A 25015-nucleotide genomic window follows, 5' to 3' on the forward strand; every position below is an offset into this window, starting at 1 on the left:
ACTCACAATCAGATTTTTTCTTAATTTTTTTAGTGAAAGGATATCCATTCTTACAGCCTAAACACCTGCTAGTAAACAAAACAAATTCTGAATAGAATTAGTTCCAATAAGTTTTATATTTTTTAAACCATTTAATATGGAAGAATGTGAGCTTTTCTATTTAAAATATTTCCTTCATCATTTTAAACTTCCAAATTTAAATCTAACTTTGTGGGTGCTCTGTGGTATCACCAAGCAAGTGAAACTGTTTTTCCAGAATATTTAACTAAAATTTAAATAGAATACTAATTTGTCATTCATTTATCATATTAACTTTCATATTGCATACTTAGGAAACTATATTCCAAAAAATCTTTCTAAGCTCTTGAAAATCTATAGTATTCATTTCCAGAATGAAGTTGTGATTTTGCCAGCTGGTTCCCAAATTCAGTCTGTGACCAGTCAGTTTAAAACTAATAAGCAGAATGAGTACAAAGAGTGGGACAAATTGTTAATGCCACTGTGTTATAGTTAGTAGTAGAACAATACCAGTGATTGTTTAGAAGATTTTATATTTGTATTACTAATTGTATCTTATAAAAGCGTTTCTGTTGTATGTTTTTTTACCTGTTGTAAAAAAAATAAAATTTTTTTTAAAAAGCTTAGAACAATCCTTAAATATTTACAAAATGTGTTTCAACATTCATATTTCACCACATCTTAAAGAAACATGAAATTCAATTTATAGCTTAAACAGGAACTCCTCCAAACAGCCTCCTTTCTCTAATTCCAATGGTTCAATCCTCAAATTACCACGTGTTTTACATATACATTGGCAGAATAACTTCTGATCTCGCTCTCCTAATGTAGGATCAAGACACTGTTCATAAGACACTCAAGAAAGTGCTTTTGCAATATCACAAACTTATTTTCTTAAGTTTGTACTAGCAGCAAAAGTATTGAGCTTCCAGCTGTATGGAGCCCTGTAGCACTCTCTACAGAGAGGGTCCTGATTCCCAGCAACTTAGCTGTGAGTGCAGGCGCGGAAGGGTCTTAAAGTGGCGTGAGTTACATTAACCTGAGTATCATAGTAAGTAAAAATTTATCCTAACGTCTTTGGGGCGGGAGGGGTTTTTAGCAACATTGGGGCTGGTTGCAGAAACAACCCCTCTCCTGCCTTCCAGACACTGAGGAAAGTATTCTTGTTCTCTTCATATACCAAGGGAATGGTGGGAAAAGTCTTTGCTAGAGAGCATGTGGCTGTGTGTTGTCACTTGATATTCAGCACAGGCAGCTAGGATTTAAACCCTCCCTGATCTTGAGACAGAGAACTTTACCCAGAAGATGGGACTGAGTTCAGATTTCAGATACATTAATCACTCATCATTACTTAGATTGATGAAAAGTATCTTTTCCCTCTGTTAATAATTAAAAGGGAAAAAAATTCTTTGTTAATGCTGTATTTTTCTGTCCAAACAGGTTGAAACAGTTCCTCAGGCTACAGTGAAGACTGGATTACAGAAAGGTGAGTTAGTATTATAATGTTGCTTTGCATTTCCTTGATTAAAACCAATTTTTAAGAATTACTTATTTGTACTCCATGTATTTTTGTCTGTCTCTGTAAATCATTGTTGTTGCTCTTCAGTGTGAAATTGCAGTATTCCCCGGTGTTTGTGTGTGTGTGTGACTTTTAGAGTTGATCTTATTCTGTACCTCCACGTGAAAAGTCTTACTTGTTTTGGTAAATTGGAGAACACCACGTAGACTTGATACTGTTTCCAGCCTTTCTCCATAAGATTCTGGGGTTTCACTGGCTTATAAACTAGGGATGTGACGAATCCACTTTTTTTGGTATTCGACTGAATACCGAATAGTAGCTATTCATGTTTGTCAAACATGGACTATGACAAATCAGACAAGACAAGCTTATTGAAAAAAATCTTGCCACATTTATTTTTACAGTGCTGTAAAATCTTTTTGTAAATTAAAATGATTCATAGCATATTTATGGCCACTATTAGATGACCTTATGTGAATCTATTTGAGATATGCACAAAGTTTAAGAAAGCTTAAACTTATATCTGTATTTTCTGTGTGCAATTTGACTACAGTACAAACTCCATAGCATGATTCGTGCGGTTTTGGTGAGATCAAACTGTATTTAATACCTGTAGTTTACTCTGGGCAAATTGCATTATTTAAAAATAAAATAAAACAACAGCCTCTCTGCATTCTCGGGGAGAAGTCTGCAGCGATGGTCTCCGTGGAGATCCTCAGCAGAACTGAACAGCCTCTCGGAGGGAACACTGCTTGGCGGAGCTCCAAGAAAAGACATCGCGATCGCTGCGAGATTAGGAGGCCTGATTGCGTTGTGTTTCCACCATTCCACAGGGTCGGCGGACCGGGGAGTGCAGGGCTCTGTCAGATTCAGTGACAGCTCCGTCTCCGCAGCGATTGAGGAAACTGTGGACTGAGATTCCTGTACAATTTCATCCCAGAAACTCCAGACTTGTAGTCTCCATGCAAGATTTCTTTGTCGGCGGCTCGATAAACAGTTTCTTTGTTTTCGATTTTGATTTCGCCAATCATCATTATTGGCATTTTCCTGCCTGGTTTCTTCTTCAAGACTCTGAACAATTGCTTTTACAGTCAAATGATTTTTTTTTTCGGTTGGAGCTGGATGGGTACAGCTTAAATCATGGGTCCAGCCTAAAAACCACCATTTAACTTACACTGATCAATTTCAACATGGACTGTTTTTGGTTTTTTGTTTTTAAATAAAGCATCATTAATGCACATCTGCAGGGTTTTGCCAAACAGCCCAAACTGTATACATTACAATCATTAAAAGTTCTTATTTTTTTTTAATATTAGTGCCGTTATCATGGAGAACAGCATGACAGCTGTCTTTGGCAGTCTGTCATTTTTCTAGCATTTTCAGAAACTCATCGGAAATGGCGGTACCTGTGTTTCCCTTCGAAAGCCTCTCAGTACAGCACTCCTGTTCCTCTGTTAAAACTCCTTGTTAATCCAGTGATCTTTTAGGCCAAGGAAATATTTTGTGGTGGTGTTCTGGGTCCATACACCAGCAATGAAGGAGATAGATTTGTGTACTTGTGTTTTTTAATCAGCATTAACATGGGCAGGCACCCTCATTTATAGATGTCAGGAAACATTCAGTGAAAAACTTGTAGAATGGGATGTGATAACGAGGTTCCAGTAATCTGAGCAGTCTAACGAGGCCCACCTCCTCCACCACAGAACGTGGCTATGTTCCAAGTGCTACTCTCACTCAGCCTGTTGCGGATCTTCATGGCCTCAGGAGACTTGTTTCTCCATGGGCTCTTCTGGACTGCACACTTCCACCATAGCTTGCTGGGCTGATCTAGATGTCTGTTTGTTGTATGGAAATTTTGGGGGAAAAAAATCCAAAACACAAACTGTGGGTTGAAATATTAACCGTCTCCTTGGTTCCTTGGTATTCACCGTGCCTGATCTGCACATTTCATCGTGGCTGTTTCTGTATAGCCTATACTGCATTAGCCCAAGAGATTGTTGCTTTGTAACTTTTTGCACTATTGTTTTGGCTGGATTTGTATTACACACAGTTTTAAAAAAAAAATTCCACACTATTCTCTGCCTTTTTTTCCTATTTATTTCTTCCCGCACAAATTCCACATAGAGGCCTTCCCATCCAGCTCTACGTGATTTGGCTGCACTTGAACACTGTCCATTTACAACCCTCAGCAATGTGCCTCCTAAATGGCATGACATATGTAGATGTGCTGCAGCGCTTGTTAATGGTCACAATAAATGCCACTTCACCAAGGAAGTCTCAGATGAACAATTACGAACATCCAAATTTTATTGGGGGGCAATAATCAACTGAATTGCAAAATTCAGGGGAAAATGGCACTATCCGTGTACGAATCGAATACAAATCAAAGATTTGTCACATCCCTAATAAAAACAAGATGGAGATGTCTCTGCAACCATATTTGTAAGCTACACAGTGTGTTGGGTTTTATGTCTTCCCCCTCCAAATTGAATGGTTCTTTGAATTGCTCCAAATCCATCAGCTATCCTGCAATTTTGATAGAATTGATTTTTAGGTTGGAACGTGGGCTCTGTTGACTGAAAATAGCTTTAGAGAGGAGAACTGAATTAAATGTTTTGATAGAGCGGTTGTAAATTAATCAATCACTACCAGGAAGGTCAGAAGTTCTGAAGTTTTGACTCATTACTTCAGTGTTACAAAGAGAGCTGTGCTTTTTCCACACTAAAGATGAGTTTGGGAAAAGAAAATATTCTCCCACACACAAAAAAATTAAAACAAACCTTAAGTACTATTTTAGGATTAATTTCAGTATGTTGTATTAAGGTGCCAGCGAGATTTCAGATTCCTGTAAACCTCTAAAGAAAAGGAGTCGCGCCTCAACTGATGTAGAAATGACTAGTTCAGCATACAGAGACACATCTGACTCCGATTCTAGAGGACTGAGTGACCTGCAGGTAAATATGTGCAAAGGTCTAGACAAAGTGCTCTTTCTTGAACATAATGCTTTTGCCTTATTTATTTGGGGAAATTGGGACATTTTCTGTATACTCATAGAAAAAAAATCACTTTGGTTATTTTGAGCTTCTTAATTCTTTTGCTCTCATGTTATATAACAAAACTATAGTTTGTTTGTAATTTTAACTACAGTTTTTCCCAAAACAGCAGACCTATGATATCTGTGGATTTTGGAAAGAAAGGAAGGAAGAAAGAGGTTGTTGTGTCAAGATCTAATGTTTGAGCAAGTCTTACTAGGATTTTCATAGCATCTTATCTTTGAGGGAATTTTTGTTTTGTTTTTCTTAAAAATGCTATGTTTTCTATGTAGGTAGGCTTTGGAAAGCAAGTAGATAGCCCTTCAGCTACTGCAGATGCAGACGTTTCTGATGTGCAGTCCATGGATTCAAGTTTGTCCAGAAGAGGCACTGGAATGAGTAAGAAGGACACTGTATGTCAGGTAGGCAGGTAACTGGTGTTATGGCTTGAAATAATTGCTATTATATTCTGCCAGTAATAGACTTAACTCCTGTTGAAGAGGGCAATATGTTTCTAAATTATTATGATATTACTTTAAAGCTACAGATCTAAAACCTCTTTCTGGTTCTTTTTTTCCCTTTCTGAGTTGGAATACTTACCCACATGCCAATCTTTAGTGTGATATACTATTATTAATTGGAAGTAAATGGCAGATGACTGACTGAAAAAACTTTCTTAAATTCAAAATTTTAAAGTAATAACTTTCTCAGTGTATTATTACTGTTCTTGAAAAATACTGCTTTGCCCTGTGAAGAAAAGTTAAATATGCAGATCCCAAAGAAGGAATCCCAAAAGATTAAGTATGACCTTAAACTTTATACCATATTGGATCTGGAAATACTGTAATTGTCTAGTTCTCTGGTTTTCAAAGTGAAGGCCAAGGACAAACAACATCAGCATCTTCTGGATATGTATTAGAAATGCACATTCTTGGGGGCCCCCACCAGACCTACTGAATCACAATCTGTGGGTGAGGGACCCAGTAATTTGTGTTTAACAAGCCGCCCATGTGGTCCTGATGTTTGCCAAAGTTTGAGACCCACTGCTTTTTGCCATATTACAGATTTGTGAAAGCTCTGGTGACTCTCTGATTCCTTGTGAGGGAGAGTGCTGCAAACACTTTCACCTGGAGTGCCTGGGATTGACATCACTCCCTGATAGCAAGTTCGTCTGCATGGAATGTAAAACCGGTAAGATGACTTATTTTGATAGTCATGAAAAGATGAATGGGATTGTGCCAGGAATGTGCACTGGCAACCTCTCCTAGGACATCTTGTTCCCATCACTTTTATTAGCCCTCCTCTCTTCCCAAAGGTATTTCAACAAATTAAGATTTGGCTTCAAGATTTAAAAAGTAGTTAAATTTCCTCCTACTGGTGCCTTCTACCATAAAGTCTATCAAAGTACCAGGATGAATTTGTGTTTTATCTAAAGAGTTATACAAAGTATTTAATTGAGTTATTTTTCAGATGGGTTTGAGATTTTGGGGGCTCAATAAATTGGTTTAAAGTTCTTTAAGAGACTGGAATAAGTATCAGTGCATAACCACAGTGATTATATTTTTAGTGGAAATTTGGAGCTACTGGAAATCATTTTTTAAACTTGGGATTCACCATTTATTTCTTATCTCACTATACATAGACTACTACCTACCAAAATAATTTGTAGAGAAATAAATATGCTAGTTTATATTTCTTCTCTCTGTAGCTATAATTCTGGTTAATATCGTGGAAAGCAAGTCATAGTTGTTTAATCTGTAACAACATGGCACATAAAAAATAACTGGAGATGAGAGGGACATGCTTCTAGGAACCATGTTGACGTGTTTTTTGTTTTGTTTTGCTTTGTTTTAGCTATGAGGAACTAAAGCCAATTGGATAGCAAGTATACATGATATGCTGACTCTCTGTTATTTTTCCACTCCTTTTCCTTTTATTTTGATTCTTACAGATACTTATCTTTTCTTATTTGATTGTATGCCTCCTAAAATCTTTCAGACAAAAAGTTAGTAATTTTTTTTTTTTTAAACTGAACACTGACTAAGTGTTAGGTGCTACAAGTACTAAGCATTTTCTCCTGCTATTTCATTTGATCCATGATGAGATAGGTACTATTATGATTTCCATTATACAGAAGGAGAAACTGAGGATTAGAGAGTTTAGTAGCTTCCCCAAAGTCACAAAGATAGCCCATGATGACTCTGGGATTTAAACCCAGGCAGCTGGACTCCAGATTTATATTTTCTTTCTCATGGTCTTCTATTGCCCTGGTGAATAGAATGGACATCACAAGTCATATGTCATATATCCCAATACACAGTCATTCACATACATACACACACATACAAATACACACACACACACATAAAGTAAGCTTTGGAAGCTGCTTAGAACATATAACTTAAAATGTCTCCCTTATAAAATATTTTATTCATCACATTTAGACTCTGCAGTAAAACTTGTGAACAGTTTGCCAACTGGCAGCCCCTGGGTCATATTATCTGCACATCGTTTTATTTGGCCTTCAGAATGCATTTTCATTTTTGAACATGGATGAAGCATGTAATCCTGGCTCCTCACATTCCCCATTATTCCTTTTTCTAAAACTCAGTCATTCAAGTCACTTGTATATCCTGCCTGGCCCCTCTAAGCATTCACATGTTGTATTAGGGAGCTCCTGCATTGCTATAAAGAAATACCCGAGATTGGGTAATTTATAAAGAAAAGAGGTTTAAATGGCTCACAGTTCTGCAGGCTGTATAGGAAGGATAGTGCCAGTATCTGCTCGGCTTCTGGGAAGGCCTCAGGAAACTTACAATCATGGCAGAAGGCAAAGTGGGAGTAGGCACTTCAAATGGCAAAAGCGGGAGCAAGAAAGAGAGTTGAGGGAGAGGGCCACACATTTTTAAATGACCAGATTTCACAAGCACTCACTCACTGTCGCAAAGACTGCACCAAGCCGTGTGGGATCCACCTCCATGATCCAAACACCTCCCATCAGACCTCACCTTCAGCATTGGGAATTAGATTTCAACAGGAGATTTGCGTGAGGACAAATATCCAAACTATATCAAGTATGCAATCCCTGATTTAAGATATTGATAGGAAGGACCATGTATCTCAGTATTAAAACACTCTTAGGGCTTCTCTCCTAACTCTAGAATCCAGGAGAATTCTACCAACAGAGGCTAGGTTTATTTAATTTGGTACACATCTGTTAGAAAATTTAAGAGGGAAATTTGCTTTAAAAACAGTTAAGTATGGGATGTTGTCAGTGAGAATGAAAAAAACTTTTTTATTAAAAAAAAAAATTGAGTAGAACAAAGTCAGAGGACTCACATTTCCTCATTTGAAAGTATACTACAAAGCGACAGAAGTCAAAACAGTGTGATACTGGCATAAAGACAGACATATAGACCAATGGCATAGAAAGCCCAGAAATAAGCACTTGCATATATGGTCAAAAGATTTTTGATAAGGGTATGAAGACTAGTCAGTGGAAAAAAAGACAGTCTTTCCAACAAATGATGCTGAAAGAGTTGGATATATGCCTGTAAAAGAACAAAGTTGGACCCTTACCCAACAGCATAAACAAAATTAATTCAAGATGAATCAAAGACCAAGATGTAAGAGCTAAAACTATAAAACTCTTGGAAGAAAACATAGCATAGAGGAAAAGCTTCATGACAATGGATTTGGCAGTGATTTCGTATATATGACACCAAAGGCACAGGCAGCAGAAGGAAAAACAGACAAATTGTACTTCATCAAAATTAAAACTTTTGTACACCAAAGGGTCTTATCAACATAATGTAAAGGCAACCCATAGAATGGGAGAAAATATTTGCAAATTCCATATCTGATAAAGCATTAATACCCAGAATATATAGAGAACGCCTTCAACTCAGCAATAAAAAACTAAACAACTCGAGTCAGGCATGGTGGCCCATGCCTGTAATCTCAGCACTTTGGGAGGCTAAGTCGGGCAGATCACCTGAGGTCAAGAGTTCAAGACCAACCTGACCAACATGGAGAAACCCCATCTCTACTAAAAATACAAAATTAGCCTGGCATGGTGGTGCATGCCTACAGTCCCAGCTACTCAGGAGGCTGAGGCAGGAGAATCGCTTGAACCTGGGATGCAGAGGTTGCAGTGAGCTGAGCTCATTCCCTTGAACTCCAGCCTGGGCAACAAGAGCAAAACTCCATCTCAAAAAAAAAAAAAAAAAAAAAAACAAACTAAACTAAACAACTCAATTCAAAATTGGGCAAAGATCTTGAGCAGGTAGTTCTCCAAAGAAGATATGCAGATGGCCAATATACACATGAAAGTATGCTCAATATAATGAGTAATCAGGGGGCCAGGCGCAATGGCTCGTGCCTGTAATCCTAGCACATTGGGAAGCCAAAGCAGGTGGATCTCTTTGAGCTCAGGAGTTTGAGACCAGCCTGGGCAACATGGTGAAACTCTGTCTCTATTAAAAAAAAAAAAAAAAAGAGTAATCAGGGAAATGCAAATCAAAGCCACAATGAGATGCCACTTGATACCCATTAGAATGACTAGTATCAAAAAAAAGAAAACAACATGTTGGCTTAACTATGGAGAAATTGGAACCCTTGTGCATTGTTGGTGGGAATATAAAATGGTATAGTGGCTGTTGAAAACCCGATGACGGTTTCTTAAAAAATTAAACAGAGTAACAAATGATCAAGCAATTTCACTCGGGGTATATACCCAAAAGAACTGAAAGAAGGGGCCAGGCGTAGTGTCTCACGCCTGTAATCCAAGGATTTTGGGAGGCCAAGAGGAGCGGATTGTTTGAGTCCAGGAGTTCTAGACCAGCCTGGGCAACATGGTAAAACCTCATCTCTACCAAAAATTAAAAAAAAAAATTTAAAAAAATTTAGCCTAGCACGTGTCCATAGTCCCAAATACTCAGGAGGCTGAGGTGAGAGAATCACCTGAGCCCAGGAAGTCAAGACTGCAGTGAACTGTAATTACATCACTCCACTCCAGCCTGGGCAACCAGAGTGAGACTCTCTCTCTTAAAAAAAAAAAAAAAAAAAAAAAGGACTCCAACAGATAATTGTACTTTCATATTCTTAGCAACATTATTCACAATAGTCAAAAGGCAGAAACAATCCAAATGTCCATTGATGGATGAATAAACAAAATGTAGTATGTACCTACAATGGAATATTATTCAGCCTTAAAAAGAAATTCTGATACATGCCATAGCATGGATGAACCTTAAGGACTTTATGCTGAGTGAAATAAGCCAGGTATAAAAGGCCAACAAATATTGTATGATTCCATTTATATAAATTACTTGGAATAGTCAAATTCTTAGAATAGTAGTCACCAGGGTTGTGGGGGAGGGTGAGATGAGGAGTTCTTTTAATGGGTACGGAGTTTCAGTGTGGGATGATGAAAATGTTCTGGAGACAGTGCTAACAATGTGAATGTACTTAATGCTACTGAACCATACACTTAAAAATGGTTGAAGTGTTACATTTTATGTTATATATATTTTACCACAATTATTTTTTAAAAATTAAGTGCTTTTAATTTACTTATGACATGAAAATTAGTTTGGTACCTATTTGGTACACTTCTAACATATTAGAAGTGAGAACTCTGATTCTTCAAACCATTGTTTTAGGTCATTTAGGCAGTTTTCCTTTGTTTACAAAAGATAAACACTTCACATGTAAGAAGTATTGCAGATACCTACCTAATATGTTCTTATACTACCACTTTCTATTATTTAAGACAAATGTGATTTCTAGAAAGAAAGCATTTTTATTTGCCCTTTTGAATAAAATGTACAATAGAATAAGGCTCCAAAAAGAGTTCTGTAATAGGTAGTTTTACTTATTCTTTTTTTCCCCACTTTCCCTGTGGTCTTTGACTCTGGACTGATGGACTGACTTCTTTTTTTTGGTCCCATTGCCCAGGCTGAAGTGCAGTGGTGCAATCTCAGCTCCCTGCAGCCTCGACCTCCCAGGCTCAGGTGATCTTCCCACCCCAGCCTCCCGATTAGCTATGGGGACTACAGGCACGCACCACCATGCCCAGCTAGCTTTTTAATTAATTATTTATTTATTTTTGAGACAAATTTTTGCTGTGTCGCCCTGGCTGGAGTGCAGTGGCGCAATCTCAGCTCACTGCAACCTCCACCTCCCAGGTTCAAGTGATTCTTGTGCCTCAGCCTCCCGAGTAGCTGGGCTTACAGGCACACAACACCACATCCGACTAATTTTTGTATTTTTAGTACAGCCAGGGTTTTCCCATGTTGGCCAGGCTAGCCTCGAACTCCTGACCTCAAGTGATACACCTGCCTTGGCCTCCTAAAGTGCTGGGATTACAGGTGTTAGCCACTGTGCCCAGCCTCCAGCTATTTTTTTGTACGGTTTTGTTTGTTTGTTTTTTGTTTTTTAGGTAGAGAGTTTTTACCATCTTTACCAGGCTGGTCTTGAACTCCCAGACTCAAGCAGTGCACCCACTTGGCCTCCCAAAGTGCTGGGATTACAGGCGTGAGTCACTGTGCCTCACTCCTCACTGACTTATTCTTAATGAAGGCCATTTCCTAGTGAAAAGGAAGAGTATGGAAAGCACTCACATGTTAGAGCTCTAACCTAAGTCTTAAAAGAGTTTGATAGTTCAGCTCTCTGTTAGCATAACACTTGCACTAGTTTTAACTATTTTCATTTATATTAGGCTTATTTTGATCATTACATAAATGAAGTCTTATTTTATATTTTCTTGAGACAGTTCTTGTTCTGTTGCCCAGGCTGGAGTGCAGGGGCATGATCATAGCTCACTGCAGCCTCGACCTACCGGGCTCAATCCTCCCACCTCAGCCTCCTGAGTAGGTAGAACCACAGGCACATACCACCACACCTGGCTTATTTTTTAAATTTTTTTTTAGAGATGGGGTCTTACTGTGTTGCCCAGGCTGGTCTTGAACTCCTGGGCTCAAGTGATCCTCCCACCTTGGCCTCCCAAAGCACTGGGATTACAGGCATGAGCCACCGTGACCATCTGAAGTCCTATTTTATTCTTACAGAGAGTAGTTTATGCATTAAGCAAATGTGTGAAGTCAAACTTCCTACCTTTCAAATATATTTTTTTAATTTTTAAAACTTTTAAAAGTTATTTTAAAAATATAATTACCTTCATATCTATATACATGGTAAAATGTACTTTATTGGCCTTAACCATGTGGTAAAAAAATGTACTTTGAAATTACGTATATACAATGGGACCAAAACAAAACCCCACCTTACTGTACTTTATTTCTGCAACACAATTTAAAAAGTGAACATCACAGTTTTAACTACTCATTTTAAAGAACTTTTATAATTCAGCCAATTTGTAAAGATTAGGTACTTCCAGAATCAAAGAACAATAATGCAGTTCACCTAACTTTCTGTAAAAAAACAAAACTATTCCTTATATTTTTTCCTTCAGATTTTGAATAGGCATTATAAGAAAAGTGGACAAAAGACTTGAACATTTTCAAAAGATGATATCCAGATGACCAATAAACATTTGACAAGTTTGTTGTTATAATTTGCAGTTCTTTGCTTAAAGTTAAACATTTCTTTCTGTATATTTATTGACTCTTGTGAATTATCTGTTTATGTGTCTTATCCATTTATGTTTTGTGGTGTTAAAAGTGTTCTTATCATTCATTAATATTTTAAATTTATTTCTAATTACACAAGTAAAACATAACCACATTGTTTTGAAAATATTATAATTACTGTTCTTGCTGATGTCACCCTTGATCATCAGTCTTAATCCTAGGCCCTTACTTAATTCCAGTCCCGACAACCATTGTCAGTTTGATGTGTAGCCCTATAAACCTTTGTGTGTGTCTGTGTGTGTGTTGTAATATAAATGTATCATACCATTGTTCTGCCGGAGCTCTTTTTATGTCAATACAGATGCATTCTATTTAATTGCTGCGTAGTGCCCTAGTACACATATATTCATAGTTTATTTAACTCTTCCCCTGTCGAAGGACACTTGAGTTACTTTCAGTTGTTTGCAATTACAAACAATGTTTCAGGCAACATCCTTTAACATTTACTCTCAGTCTTCCCCAATGTAGTTATTGAGAAATTGAATTTCTAGGCAGAAAGTGAATGTACTTTCATTTTAATGACTATTGCCCAGTTGCCTTCTAAGGTAGCTCATTCCAACTTAAACTTCTACCAGCCCCCTACACCCTTATCAATAATTGGTATTATCACTGTAGTCCCAATTTCTCTGGATTCTGGGGCATGAGAATCACTTGAACCCAGGCGGCGAAGGTTGCAGTGAGCCAAGATCACATGACTGTACTCCAGCCTGGGCGACAGAGCAAGACTCTGTCTCAAATAAAATAATAGGTATTATTAAACTCTTTTAAGTTTTTTTCTGTTTGTTTGTTTGTTTTGTTTATTTTGAGATGGAGTCTCACTCTGTTGCCCAGACTGGAGTGCAGTGGCATGATCTTGGCTCACTGCAAGTTCTGCCTCCCGGGTTCATGCCATTCTCCTGCCTCGGCCTCCCGAGTAGCTGGGACTACAGGTGGCTGCCGCCACGCCCGGCTAATTTTTTTGTATTTTTAGTAGAGACGGGGTTTCACCATGTTACCCAAGATGGTCTTGATCTGACCTCGTAATCCACCCGCCTTGGTCTCCCAAAGTGTTGGGATTACAGGCGTGAGCCACCGCGCCTGGCTGTTTTTTTTCTGTTTTATAACCGGTTTCAGTTATCATTTATCTGATTACTAGTGAAGATGAACATATTTTAATTTTCTTTTGGCTATTTGTCTTTCTGTGAATTGCCTGTTTACATCCTCTGCCCACTTTTACATTAGGCTGCTGTGGTTTTTTTCTATATTGATTTGTAGTTTGTAAGTCTTATTCCATTATCTTTGCTTATATATGTTGTGTGCATTTTCTCCATATGTAAACTGTTTATACGACAAAACATAATCTTTTGTCATTTTTGTTGCATGTTTCCCTATATCTGTTTGTCTTTTACTTGTTTCTTCTTTTTTTCCTGTTTAGTTTTTTCATATTTGGCATTATTTTCTTCCTTGAATGTCTGACGTATTCACCGGTGGAGCTATCTGGGCCTAAAATTTTTTTTGTTGAAAGATTTCCAATTATAGTTTCAATTTCTTTTAATAGTTTACAGAACTATTCATATGTCCTGTTTGTTTTTGTGCCAGTGTTGGTAAGTTCTTTTTTTCTAGGAATCTGTCTATTCATCTAAATTTTCAAATTTATTAGCAAAAATATAGTGATATCCTTTTACTATCTTTTTAATGTTTGTAGGATTTGTAGTGATGTTCCATTTTTCATTTCTGATATTAATATTAGGACCTTTCTCCTTTTTTTATTATTCTTACCAGAGGTAATCAATTTTATTACTCTTTTTTTTTTTTTTTTTAGACGGAGTCTCGCTCTGTCACCCAGGCTGGAGTGCAGTGGCCGGATCTCAGCTCACTGCAAGCTCCGCCTCCCGGGTTTACACCATTCTCCTGCCTCAGCTTCCCAAGTAGCTGGGACTACAGGTGCCCGCCACCTCGCCCGGCTAGTTTTTTGTATTTTTTAGTAGAGATGGGGTTTCACCGTGTTAGCCAGGATGGTCTTGATCTCCTGACCTCGTGATCCGCCCGTCTCGGCCTCCCAAAGTGCTGGGATTACAGGCTTGAGCCACCGTGCCCGGCCAATTTTATTATTCTTTTTCAAAGAACTAGGTTTTGTTAATTCTCCCTAGCGAATGTTGATTTCACTTCATTCTTGACGAATATTTTTACTGGGTATAGAATTCTGGTTTGGTAATTATTTTCTTTCAGCCCTTTGAAGATAGCATTCTATTGCTTTTTGGCTTCCCTTTTTCTCTTTCAGTCAGCTCTGTTTGAAAGTAATTGTCTTTTTTTGTGGATAATTTGAATATTTTCTTTGTCCTTGATTTTCTGTAGTTCAAATAAGATATTTCTAGCTGTAATTTTCTTTTTTATTAGGATTGTGAGTTTTCATTTTATGTATATTTTGTACATAGAAATAATCAGTGATTATCTAATGCAATCTGTCTTTCCTTTGGTAATTTATTTATTCTATGTGGGGAAGACTTTGCTGCTGTCTGCTACGAGATGTTAAACTCTGTTCTGGCTTTTCTGTGGAATCAGTTTTGGAGATCTAAATTGTTTTTAGTATTCTGTCTCCAAATTGATAATCAAATATTCTAGCAAAATTTAAAACATAATTTGAATTTAGCATTTATTTTAAGTGCTTTTTTGTGCATTAAATTCTTAAATATAGTATTAGAGTCTGTTTTAGGAGTAGCTGTTTGATGTCTATAGCTGCTTCTACTTGAATATGCTTTAGTCAATTTTATTTGATTTATATTCCTCACCAATTTTACAGGGCAGCACCCATGTTTCTCGTGTAAAGTGTCTGGTAAAGATGTGAAGCGTTGTTCTGTTGGTGCTTGTGGGAAATTTTATCATGAAGCCTGTGTCCGCAAATTCCCCACTGCCATCTTTGAATCAAAAGGATTCCGCTGTCCTCAGCACTGCTGCTCTGCCTGCTCTATGGAGAAAGATATCCACAAAGCAAGTAAAGGTAAAACAGCTGAAGAAGAGACAAAGATTTTTGTTTTAAGTGCAGTGGCAAATAACATTATCAAGTATATATTACAAACAACATAGGGCATTCTCCTTCTGTGTATCTCTCGCTTTAACAGTTCAGCCACAGTACATACACAGTACATGTTAAGTAGAGATTACATTCTAAATTCAGACCATGAGAAGAAAATTCCATGTGTTCAAAATACCCTTGAAAGTCCTTCAGGTAGGTGCCATATTGGATACCACCGTCTCTGCAGCATTGGAACAAATAATTTTTTCTTTGGACGATCTCTAAGTGACTATTAGGCTTACATTTAGGGGCCATATGGCATAGGATGACAGAGCCAGACTAGGGAAGAAAAAATGCTTTATATCTACTGTAACTAGCATCTCATTGGGACCCAAAAAAGTCCAACTCCAAAAACTTCTTTTTATGTCCCGCGGATGCCTTATTAGATTCCTTTTTGACTTGTCTTTAAACAGGCCGCATGATGAGATGTTTGAGATGTCCAGTTGCCTATCACTCTGGAGATGCTTGCATTGCGGCTGGAAGCATGTTAGTATCCTCCTACATTCTCATCTGTAGTAATCATTCCAAACGGAGCAGTAATTCTTCTTCTGCTGTAAATGTAGGCTTTTGTTTCGTTTGTGCCAGAGGTGAGTGTCTAACTTTTCTCTTCATTTATTTTTGAGATCATTGGCATATTTCTTCATTAACATAGAGTCTCAGCATTGGGAAAGAACTCAGGCCATCTAGTAGAATCTTCTACCCAGTGCAGAATTCCACTGTAATATATCCCTGAGAGAGATGAACATTCCAGTAACTTTTATAATGCTAGATGTCCAAAGTGTTAGAATAGTAATTCTTCCATAAGTTAAGCTAAAATCTGCATTTCTAAAAATAACAGAATTACAGTTAAGTTCTTAGTTTTTCTGTTTGGAGCGTTAAAAGATTAATCTTTTCCCTTCTGCAAACAACTCTTCTATTCAAAGCAGATCCTTCCCATGTTATAATCTTAAACCAGAACTTTCAACTGATTGAGATTTCACTTGGAAGGCAAGACCAGCACATCTATTTTTCAGTTGTTTGTGTTGTATTTTATCCTAATGTTTTGATCTGGCATTGAGGAGGGCCTGATGGGACACAGCCAAGGCAGCATATGTGGTGGTGTTAGTTCAGAGCCAGCCATGTGGGCTTTCTTAAAGCCAGCTGTTGATGTTTAAGTATGCCAAGAGATTGATCAACTAAAAACAATACTGTAGCCCTACAGGGGTCAGTGAACCTGGGTTCGTGATAAATATAAAATGAAACTTCTTTAGTTGAATGTTATACAGAATATCTGGCTTTATCTCAGCCATATTATAATAAAACTTTTTTGGTACTTAGTAAGTGTTATAAAAACCAACTAATATCCCTAAATATTGCTTTCATTTTGTTTTTAAGTGCAAAGTTTTCTGACCTTCCCTCTGTCTGAACTATTCTCAAGGCCTCTAAGGCCCATGATGCTTGTTAGATTCTATTTAGACCATACCGAAGATGAAAGTAGTTTTTGTTTGGTTGGTTGGTTTTGCTTTAGGGGACAGTTATTTTAATTTGGTGAAAGTACTATAACAACTTTTAAAAATAGAATTTAGGTAGTATGATAGATCTTAGGTGGTTTTGCTTTTGTATCTCATTATGAAAACATTACTTGGAGGTAGTCAGTAAAAGATTAAATAAATCGTAGTCCTTTGTGGAGTAGCTAGCGGGGTCTGTAGTAGACACTACTTTCTGTTTGCCTGCTTTATAAGCACATGTGACTGTCTGCCTTTGGAGCAGGAAGTACTGTGTCTTTCTTAACTACAGCAGTGTCAAATGTATCCTGCTCTGAAACCTGGCTGGTATCATGGAGGAGTAGGTCTGAAATGTTTCCTGCCATATGGTAACAGGTGGGCAAATAATAAATAAAAAGGTGTTACTCATTGCCTTTCCTATCTCTGCATTCCTAAGAAAGTGATGATTAGAAAAAATCATTGTATTATCAGTTGAATATTTAGCTTTAGAGTCTTTTAAACAGATGAGTGGCAGTGATAACATAAAGTCATTCTTATTGCTTTGCAAACTCTGTGCTACCATTGCTGGGCACTGACATTTCCTGTCAGTGTATAAGCATGTATGATTTAGCCTGCATTTTAATATCAAGTTTATAACTATTATGTTGGCTTATGTTGGGGCACATTCTGAATCAAATGCCATCAGTAGATTAATCAATATTCTCTTTTGCTCTACTTCATTCAATAATTGGGATACCTTTAAAATAGGTATTTTCAGGCTGGGCACAGTAGTTCACGCCTGTAATCCCAACACTTGGGAGGCTGAGGCAGGAGGATTGCTTAAGGCCAGGAGTTCAGGACCGGTCTGGGCAACATAACAAGACCCCATCTCTACAAAAAATAAAGGAATTAGCCAAGCATGGTGGTGTGTGCCTGTAGTCCCAGCTACTCAGAGGCTGAGGAGGGAGGATCACTTGAACCCAGGAGTTCAAGACTGCAGTGAATTGTGAAACAAAATATAGTATTTTCAATTTAGGACACCTAAAAATTGTACGCTTATAGAAACTCTAGCCATTTTGTTAAATTTAACTTATATAACTTGATTAAAATTCTGAGAATAATGTCAGTGGAGGGAAAACCCATGTTTAACAACAGAATCAGTATTTACATCTTAATAATTTGACAGTTATTCTGGAATATTTACTGAATTTAAATACCTATTTAAGCAAAATTATTTAATTCCCACATATTTAACTGTGAGACTTTGTATGGTAAACATAACCTTCATTTTATTTTTTAGCATTTGACAAAGACTTACTCTAAATAGATCAGATGTTGGGAAAGCTTAAATCAAAAGTCTTTCACAAGTAAATAATATGTGTTCTTTTATAAATATTTATAAAGGTCACCTTTTTAAAGGAGACATAACTGTAATAAATCCACACACAGAAGGGAGCACTTTAGTCATTTATGTTTGGGTATTAGAAAACTTAGCTTGTTTTGCTTGTTTCTTGCCTCATACAGAATTTTTCCCTTCACATAGATTTTCTCTTAGTTCTTGGTTATTGGGTGTTTAGAATCATTAAACTATTTCTTAAGGACTACAATGTCTGGCAGTATTTTTCAAAATGTTTCAGGGTTTGAGGAACATCACTCCTCTTCCACATGCCACCTAATTGTGGATTCACAAGAAGCATGCAGACATTTTTCAGTATAGTGCTTGTTCTTTAGCATCTCCTTTCATCTTAGAGGCTGGGTAAATTGAGTTACTTAGCATTCTATGCCTTTCTTTGTAATGGTACTTTTAAATGGGTAATGTAGGCTGGAGTTTTCTTTTCATTTTAACAGTAAATAATAGCAATTTATTTTGCATATGTAAGTCTAACTTTACTAAACACTATCTGAATGAATTGCCACAGTTTCCCTAAGAAGTTCTCTCTCCATGGTATACAGGTGAGAACACTGAAACCCAGATTAAATAATTTACCCAATGTCACACAAGCTAAATGGAGGGACCAGCATTTGTACTTGATCCTTCTTATTTCAAAGCCCATATTCTTGGCCGGGCGCGGTGGCTCAAGCCTGTAATCCCAGTACTTTGGGAGGCCGAGGCGGGTGGATCACGAAGTCAGGAGATCGAGACCATCCTGGCTAACACGGTGAAACCCCATCTCTACTAAAAATACAAAAAACTAGCCGGGCGTGGTGGCGGGCGCCTGTAGTCCCAGCTACTCGGAGGCTGAGGCAGGAGAATGGCGTGAACCCGGGAGGCGGAGCTTGCAGTGAGCCGAGATCACGCCACTGCACTCCAGCCTGGGTGACACAGCGAGACTCCGTCTCAAAAAAAAAAAAAAAAAAAAAAAAAAAGCCCATATTCTTTTACACTACACCATCTCCTTCTATTAAATGTATGAAATGTATGAAGTTCATTTCAACATTATATAACTTTTTTTTTTGAGATGGAGTTTTGCTCTTTTTGCCCAGGCAAAAAGATCTCAGCTCACTGCAACCTCTGCCTTCTGGGTTCAAGCGATTCTCCTGCCTCAGCCTCCCAAGTAGCTGGGATTACAGGCGTGCACCACCACACCTGGCTAATTCTTTTGTATTTGTAGTAGAGACTGGGTTTTTCCATGTTGGTCAGGCTGGTCTTGAACTCCCGACCTCAGGTGATCCGCCTGTCTTGGCCTCCCAAAGTGCTGGGATTACAGGTGTGAGCCACTGTGCCCGGCCTATATAACTTTTATTAGAAGATTCTGGCTGAGCATCATGGCTCATGCCTGTAATTCCAACATTTTGAGAGGCAGAGGTGGGAGGATTGCTTGAGCCCAGGAATTCAAGATCAGCCTGGGCAACATAGCAAGACCTCGTCTCTACAAAAAAATCAAAAACGTAGCCAGGCATGGTGACAAACGCCTGTAGTCCTAGCTACTTGGGAGGTTGAGGTGGTAGGATCACTTGAGCCAAGGAGGTCGAGGCTGCAGTGAGCTGTGATCGCGCCACTGGACTCCAGCCTGGGTAACAGCGTGAGACCCTGTCTCAAAAAAAAAAACAAAAAGAAGACTGTCATATTGTTAGTAATTTCAAGTTCCATTCTGTTATTTAGGCCAGAGATATTTCTTGAATTTGTCTCAGTGTAGAGTATTAAGATAATGCCCACAGAGAAAAGTAAATGGTAATTTCCCTCCCCTTCAAAATGATCTCTAAATAAAACTGCTGCCATAATTTGTATTGTAAAATCCTACATCGTTATACATTCATGCAGTAGCCAAGATAGAGGATAGAGAAATGTCCCCTGGTCTCATAGTTGCCTAGGTTTAGGAGTGGCTTGTAGCTACATCATGAATTAACTGGGGGAGGGGGAAGGCAAAGAAGAGGGAACCACAGGTAGCTTTAGTGTTTTCCTCCAAGTAGCATAGCTATAATTGGTAGATCAAAAGGATTGATTTTATTAACCCTTTATATTGTCTCAGGGAAAATATGAAAATGTTTGCATTACCTCAGTAAAGTTCAGGAAATTATGGCTCCTTTAAAATCATGTACCAGACCTGGCACAGTGGCTCATGCCTGTAATCCCAACATTTTGGAAGGCCAAGATGGGAGGATTACTTAAGGCCAGAAGTTAGAGACCAGCCTGGGCACAGAAGCTATTATAGACCCCATCTCTATAAAAAATTTAAAAATTATCCTGGTGTGGTGGCATGTACTTATCTGTAGTTCCAGCTACTCGGGAGGCTGAGGCCAGAGGATTGCTAGAGCCCAGAAATTCAAAGGTGCAATGAGCCATGATCACACTACTACCCTCCAGCCTGGGTGACAGAGCAAGACTCTGTCTCAAAAAAAGATAAAATATAATATAAAGTGAAATAAAACATGTACCATATTGATAGAGAAGAGTTTCACTATCTGGCAGAGAAAGTTAGGATTTCTTTGAGTGTTTCTGAAGATATGAATAGAAAAAAGGAGAGACTTCCATTCTACCTTAAAGTGCTACTTGTTATATTGAAGGTAGATCAGGGTCTACTTATGTAAATGATTCTTGTTTCAATCTCATTACATGATATATAATATCCTTTTGTTCTTTGGGTTGTCCTCATTGTACATCCAAATATGAAGCAGTGTAGCTTTGTTTTCCCTAAGGGGTTTTCTGTATGATGTCAAGTGTTTATATCTTCAAATTATTTGAAGTTTTCTTCTGCAGAATATAGGTTTCTATAATATATAGGGAAAAGGAATTGAGTAGTTCAGACTCCCTTTGAAAACTATAGAAAACCTTTCTGTCAGATCTTTCTTTTTTCTTCATATTCTCATTTTCGCCCTCCCCACCCCAACTTTGAAGCATACATAATAGGTGTTGGTTTATTTTTTCCTCATGGAATCATGGGTAGTTTCATTGCAGCTCATCTCTTTCTGTTTGTTTCGTATAGGGCTGATAGTTCAGGACCATTCAGACCCCATGTTCAGTTCATATGCCTATAAGTCCCACTATCTACTGAATGAATCAAATCGTGCTGAGTTGATGAAATTACCTATGATTCCTTCTTCGTCAGCTTCCAAAAAGAAATGTGAGAAAGGTAATAATCAAAATAGTTTCTCTTGCTTTTATTTTTGCATTTCCTATTTTTTTCTCTTTCAATGTAGGGGGGAAATGTATGCCTGTCAAGCACCATCTGTTGCTTTTGGTAAATTCTGCCTTGGTGGTTGTGATTGTGTCTTCATATGGCTGCACAATTATTAAAAAGGGCTTAAAATAATTCCATTATTGCAAATTTTTACTTATTCTTCCCTTGAATAAATTTTCACACATTCCATATTTACAAGTTATTAAAATAGAAAGACTAGGATTTTGGTCAGTATAAATATAGAACAATATTCTAAATGTTCTTTCTCTTTTTCCTGGTGTGAAACTATCATTCAAGTTGGAATAGAAAAGATAGGGTATAATTTGTTACTAACTTTCAACTAATAAGGTAGGTTGTTAAAAGAGGGAAACTAAGATACTGATACTTAAAAGTTTGCTTTTAGAATATGTTCTGTCATTGTGCTCTTAAATGTTCGGTTAAGATGCTATGAAAAGTAGTTGCCCTTCCCTTAGGAGACATTGGTAGGAAGCTGGTGAGGGAGAATACCCCTAATGCTGGATGCTGGAAGGCAGCCCAGCTGAATTGCTGATGGATAATTATCCACACAGTACCAAGAGCTAAATGGATATTTGTATTCTCCCAGTTAATTTAACCTATGGAAGAAAACTTTATATTGTGTTTAGTTTCCATAATCCTACCTGTTATAAAAATGATTTAACAATGATGTATTATTTGGGGAATTATTATCCCATAGGGAAAAATAAATGAGCTTGAAAGATGAGGGCCTTTTCCTGTGTACATTCCCATTATGATCTGGGGCCAAGTTCAGAATCTTTAAAGAAAACTTCATTCATAACTAATATACCATACACACACACACACACACACACACACACACACACACGGTGTATTTGAAATGGGCTTTAAAAAAATTCTTTGTGTTGCCTGTTTGATGTATCTTTGCTCTTTGTCAGACATCTGAAGTGGCAACTCATGACTAAAAGTGCGACTCAGCAAGTCGATTGGAACATATTAGAAGTATTGGAGAGAGTACTGGCTTTTTTGTCTGTTTTCCCCAGTCAGATTATATCACTTTATTGATAATACTGCCTGCTTTCAAAACAAAAAATGAACATAGGTTTGACTTACTCCATAATTATTCTGCCTGAGACATTTTAGGAAATGCTTTATATTCCTGCTGGTACCTATATAAAATTAGATTAATTCAATTGTTGCTTACTTTGTTTTCAGTACTCAGTATTAACTTTGACATGAATTGAAATTATTTTGAGCCCTCTGTTTGCTTAACTTGAACCATATCTCACTTCTCTTGTATCCCAGTTTTCTTGCATAGCACCAAAGTGGACCATTCATATTTTTTTTTATTTCCCTTGTGTATTTTAATCATCTTTATCATGACAATTTTCTCTGATGATTCTGGCTCTGTATTTCCTCTGAAATAAGACTTAAAATTAAGAACTATTCCATAATGTTAAAAATGACCAGCCTGACTTTTCTACGTCAGTGCTAATAATCACATGTCCTCTAAAGCTGTTTGCAGACTTTTCTCCCTACTGGTCATTCCTTTCTGATGGAAAAAAAAAATGAATAATCTCATTTTACTTTAAATTTATAGATGAATTCCCTACCTAAGTTTAGAGCACTTGGGCATCTGATCTCTAGGTTGGTAAACTGAACCAGTTAATCCATATTGAGATGTAGTCCCAGAAAAAAAAATCTTGATGGTTGAAGTAAAAGCTTTTAAGCAGAGGAAATATAGTAATTTAATTCATCATGGGTTGTATATGGATTTTCTTTTTGTTTTTATGTTAATCAGAAGTTTGAAAATCTATAGGAAGACAAGATTTTCTGGAAAATTGGTAGCAAGCCCTCAGAAGGTTGGAGCATGTGATTTGATAAAGTTGCATAGAGGGCTCTTACCCTTTTGCTTATGAGACTTTAAATCTCGGTACACTCATGGGTTATAGACCTGATTTTCCAATGAAAAGATCAGTTTTTTTCAATAAATATTTGTCTTTATTATATTTCATCTTCAGTGGTTAACAACATTCTCTGTCACGTATTGAAATACATATTAGAAATACCTAATTTCCTCCCAGAATTTCATATTTCTTAGCATTTACAACTATTTTGTTTGCCACACCTATTTTGGTCTCAATCCAGAGAGTATTTTGTGTATCTAAAAGGAAGGAGTTTTGACAGGGAACTTGGAGTGAGCCCCTTGCATATGGTACTTCATTCTATACTGATAACTACTTAATTTTATGCTATAAAGCAGTGGTTCTCAATATGAAGTCAGAAGAGATGTAAACAAAATTTTTGAACTATGTTTAATATTTCAGAAAATCTAACAGAATTACACATTTGTACAGAATCAGGCTGCATGAGTTTTTTAAATTTGGCTATGATTTAACAATTTAATGTGATAATACTAGTTTTGTTATTGGGATCAGAATCTCTGATTAGCAGTTATATATTTCTTTGGTTAATAAAAATTGGAGAAATTGTTACTTTTAAAATGCAGATTTTGGCCAGGCATGGTGGCTCACGCCTGTAATCCCAGTGCTTTGGGAGGCTGAGGCAGGAGGATTGCTTGAGGCCAGGAGTTCAAGACCAGCCTGGGCAAGATAGTGAGAGCCCGTCTCAAAATATATTCTCTGTATATATATAGAGAGAATACACACACACACACACACACACACGCACACACAGAGGTTTTTTGGTTGTTGATAAAATACTTGAAATTATGTGGGTTCATGAGGAGGGAAAAGGGAATCCTTGGTGATGAAAAAGTTGCAAACCACTGCTGTATAGCCTGTATATCTTCACCAAAAGGTAATGATAACATAATCACCAATTTGAGATTCTGTGTTCCTTTTGCTTTTTGTATTCTTTATGGAAAGAAAAAAGTACTGATCAACCTATTGGCTATTTTTTTCTTGCTAATTATATTGTAAAGGAATTTAGTTAACCATGGCACTGGATTAAAATACAACAATGACTTGCTTTCTTTTTTATCTCTGAAGGAGAAAAGAAAGTTGCTACTTACATGTTTGAAAAACCTCTCAAATCTACTCAGTCAAAAGATTTTATGCTTCAATTTGGTCATATGTTAAGAGTTTAGCTTCTAAACTGATACCTCAGTAGCCCATAGTTTAAAGGAGTAAAGAGTACATGGATGCTTTTGGTACTACTCAGAAGCTCTGAGTTTCTGGCCACTGAAACCCTGAAAAGTAGCTAAATACATTCATTTGCTATTTTAATCCATCACTGTAGATATGACTCAGTCCCTTTGTTATTTTCCCCCAATTTGAATCAGATTTAATGTGCTGAAAAGATAACTTTCTCCTTTTTCTTTCTTTTTCTCTCTCCTCTTTTCTCAGTTATTAAGACTGTTTATTTGTTTCAAGGTGGAAGATTGCTCTGCTGTGAATCGTGCCCAGCTTCCTTCCACCCGGAATGCCTGAGCATAGAAATGCCAGAAGGCTGCTGGAATTGTAATGACTGTAAAGCTGGCAAGAAACTACATTACAAGCAGATTGTTTGGGTCAAATTGGGAAATTACAGGCAAGTTTTTCCAAGAACAAAGAGGAAGTATTCAGTCATTGTGCAGACCAGTTTCATACTCTGGATGCAGAGGGACTTGGAGATAGATAGGTAGACAGCATGGACCTACTT

At 37.4% G+C, this 25015-nt stretch overlaps 1 protein-coding gene across 9 annotated transcripts in view; it reads left to right on the forward strand.

The window, feature by feature from the left end:
* Positions 1 to 25015, forward strand: part of NSD3 (nuclear receptor binding SET domain protein 3) — a 114649-nt gene that overhangs the window by 64215 nt on the left and 25419 nt on the right. For 5 of the 9 annotated variants that reach the window (XM_050801247.1, XM_050801253.1, XM_050801249.1 and 2 more), the window contains 8 exons: positions 1459 to 1504; positions 4361 to 4491; positions 4863 to 4991; positions 5634 to 5760; positions 15001 to 15198; positions 15687 to 15860; positions 21161 to 21307; positions 24721 to 24904. In XM_050801247.1, the coding sequence (XP_050657204.1) occupies positions 1459 to 1504; positions 4361 to 4491; positions 4863 to 4991; positions 5634 to 5760; positions 15001 to 15198; positions 15687 to 15860; positions 21161 to 21307; positions 24721 to 24904 (1136 nt within the window). Of the gene's footprint in view, positions 1 to 1458; positions 1505 to 2370; positions 3612 to 4360; positions 4492 to 4862; positions 4992 to 5633; positions 5761 to 15000; positions 15199 to 15686; positions 15861 to 21160; positions 21308 to 24720; positions 24905 to 25015 lie in introns of those variants that run through there. The other 4 variants (XM_050801252.1, XM_050801254.1, XM_050801255.1 and 1 more) reach the window with 3 other exon arrangements.

Source organism: Macaca thibetana, chromosome 8, assembly GCF_024542745.1.
Source record: "Macaca thibetana thibetana isolate TM-01 chromosome 8, ASM2454274v1, whole genome shotgun sequence".
Classification (NCBI taxonomy): domain Eukaryota; kingdom Metazoa; phylum Chordata; class Mammalia; order Primates; family Cercopithecidae; genus Macaca; species Macaca thibetana.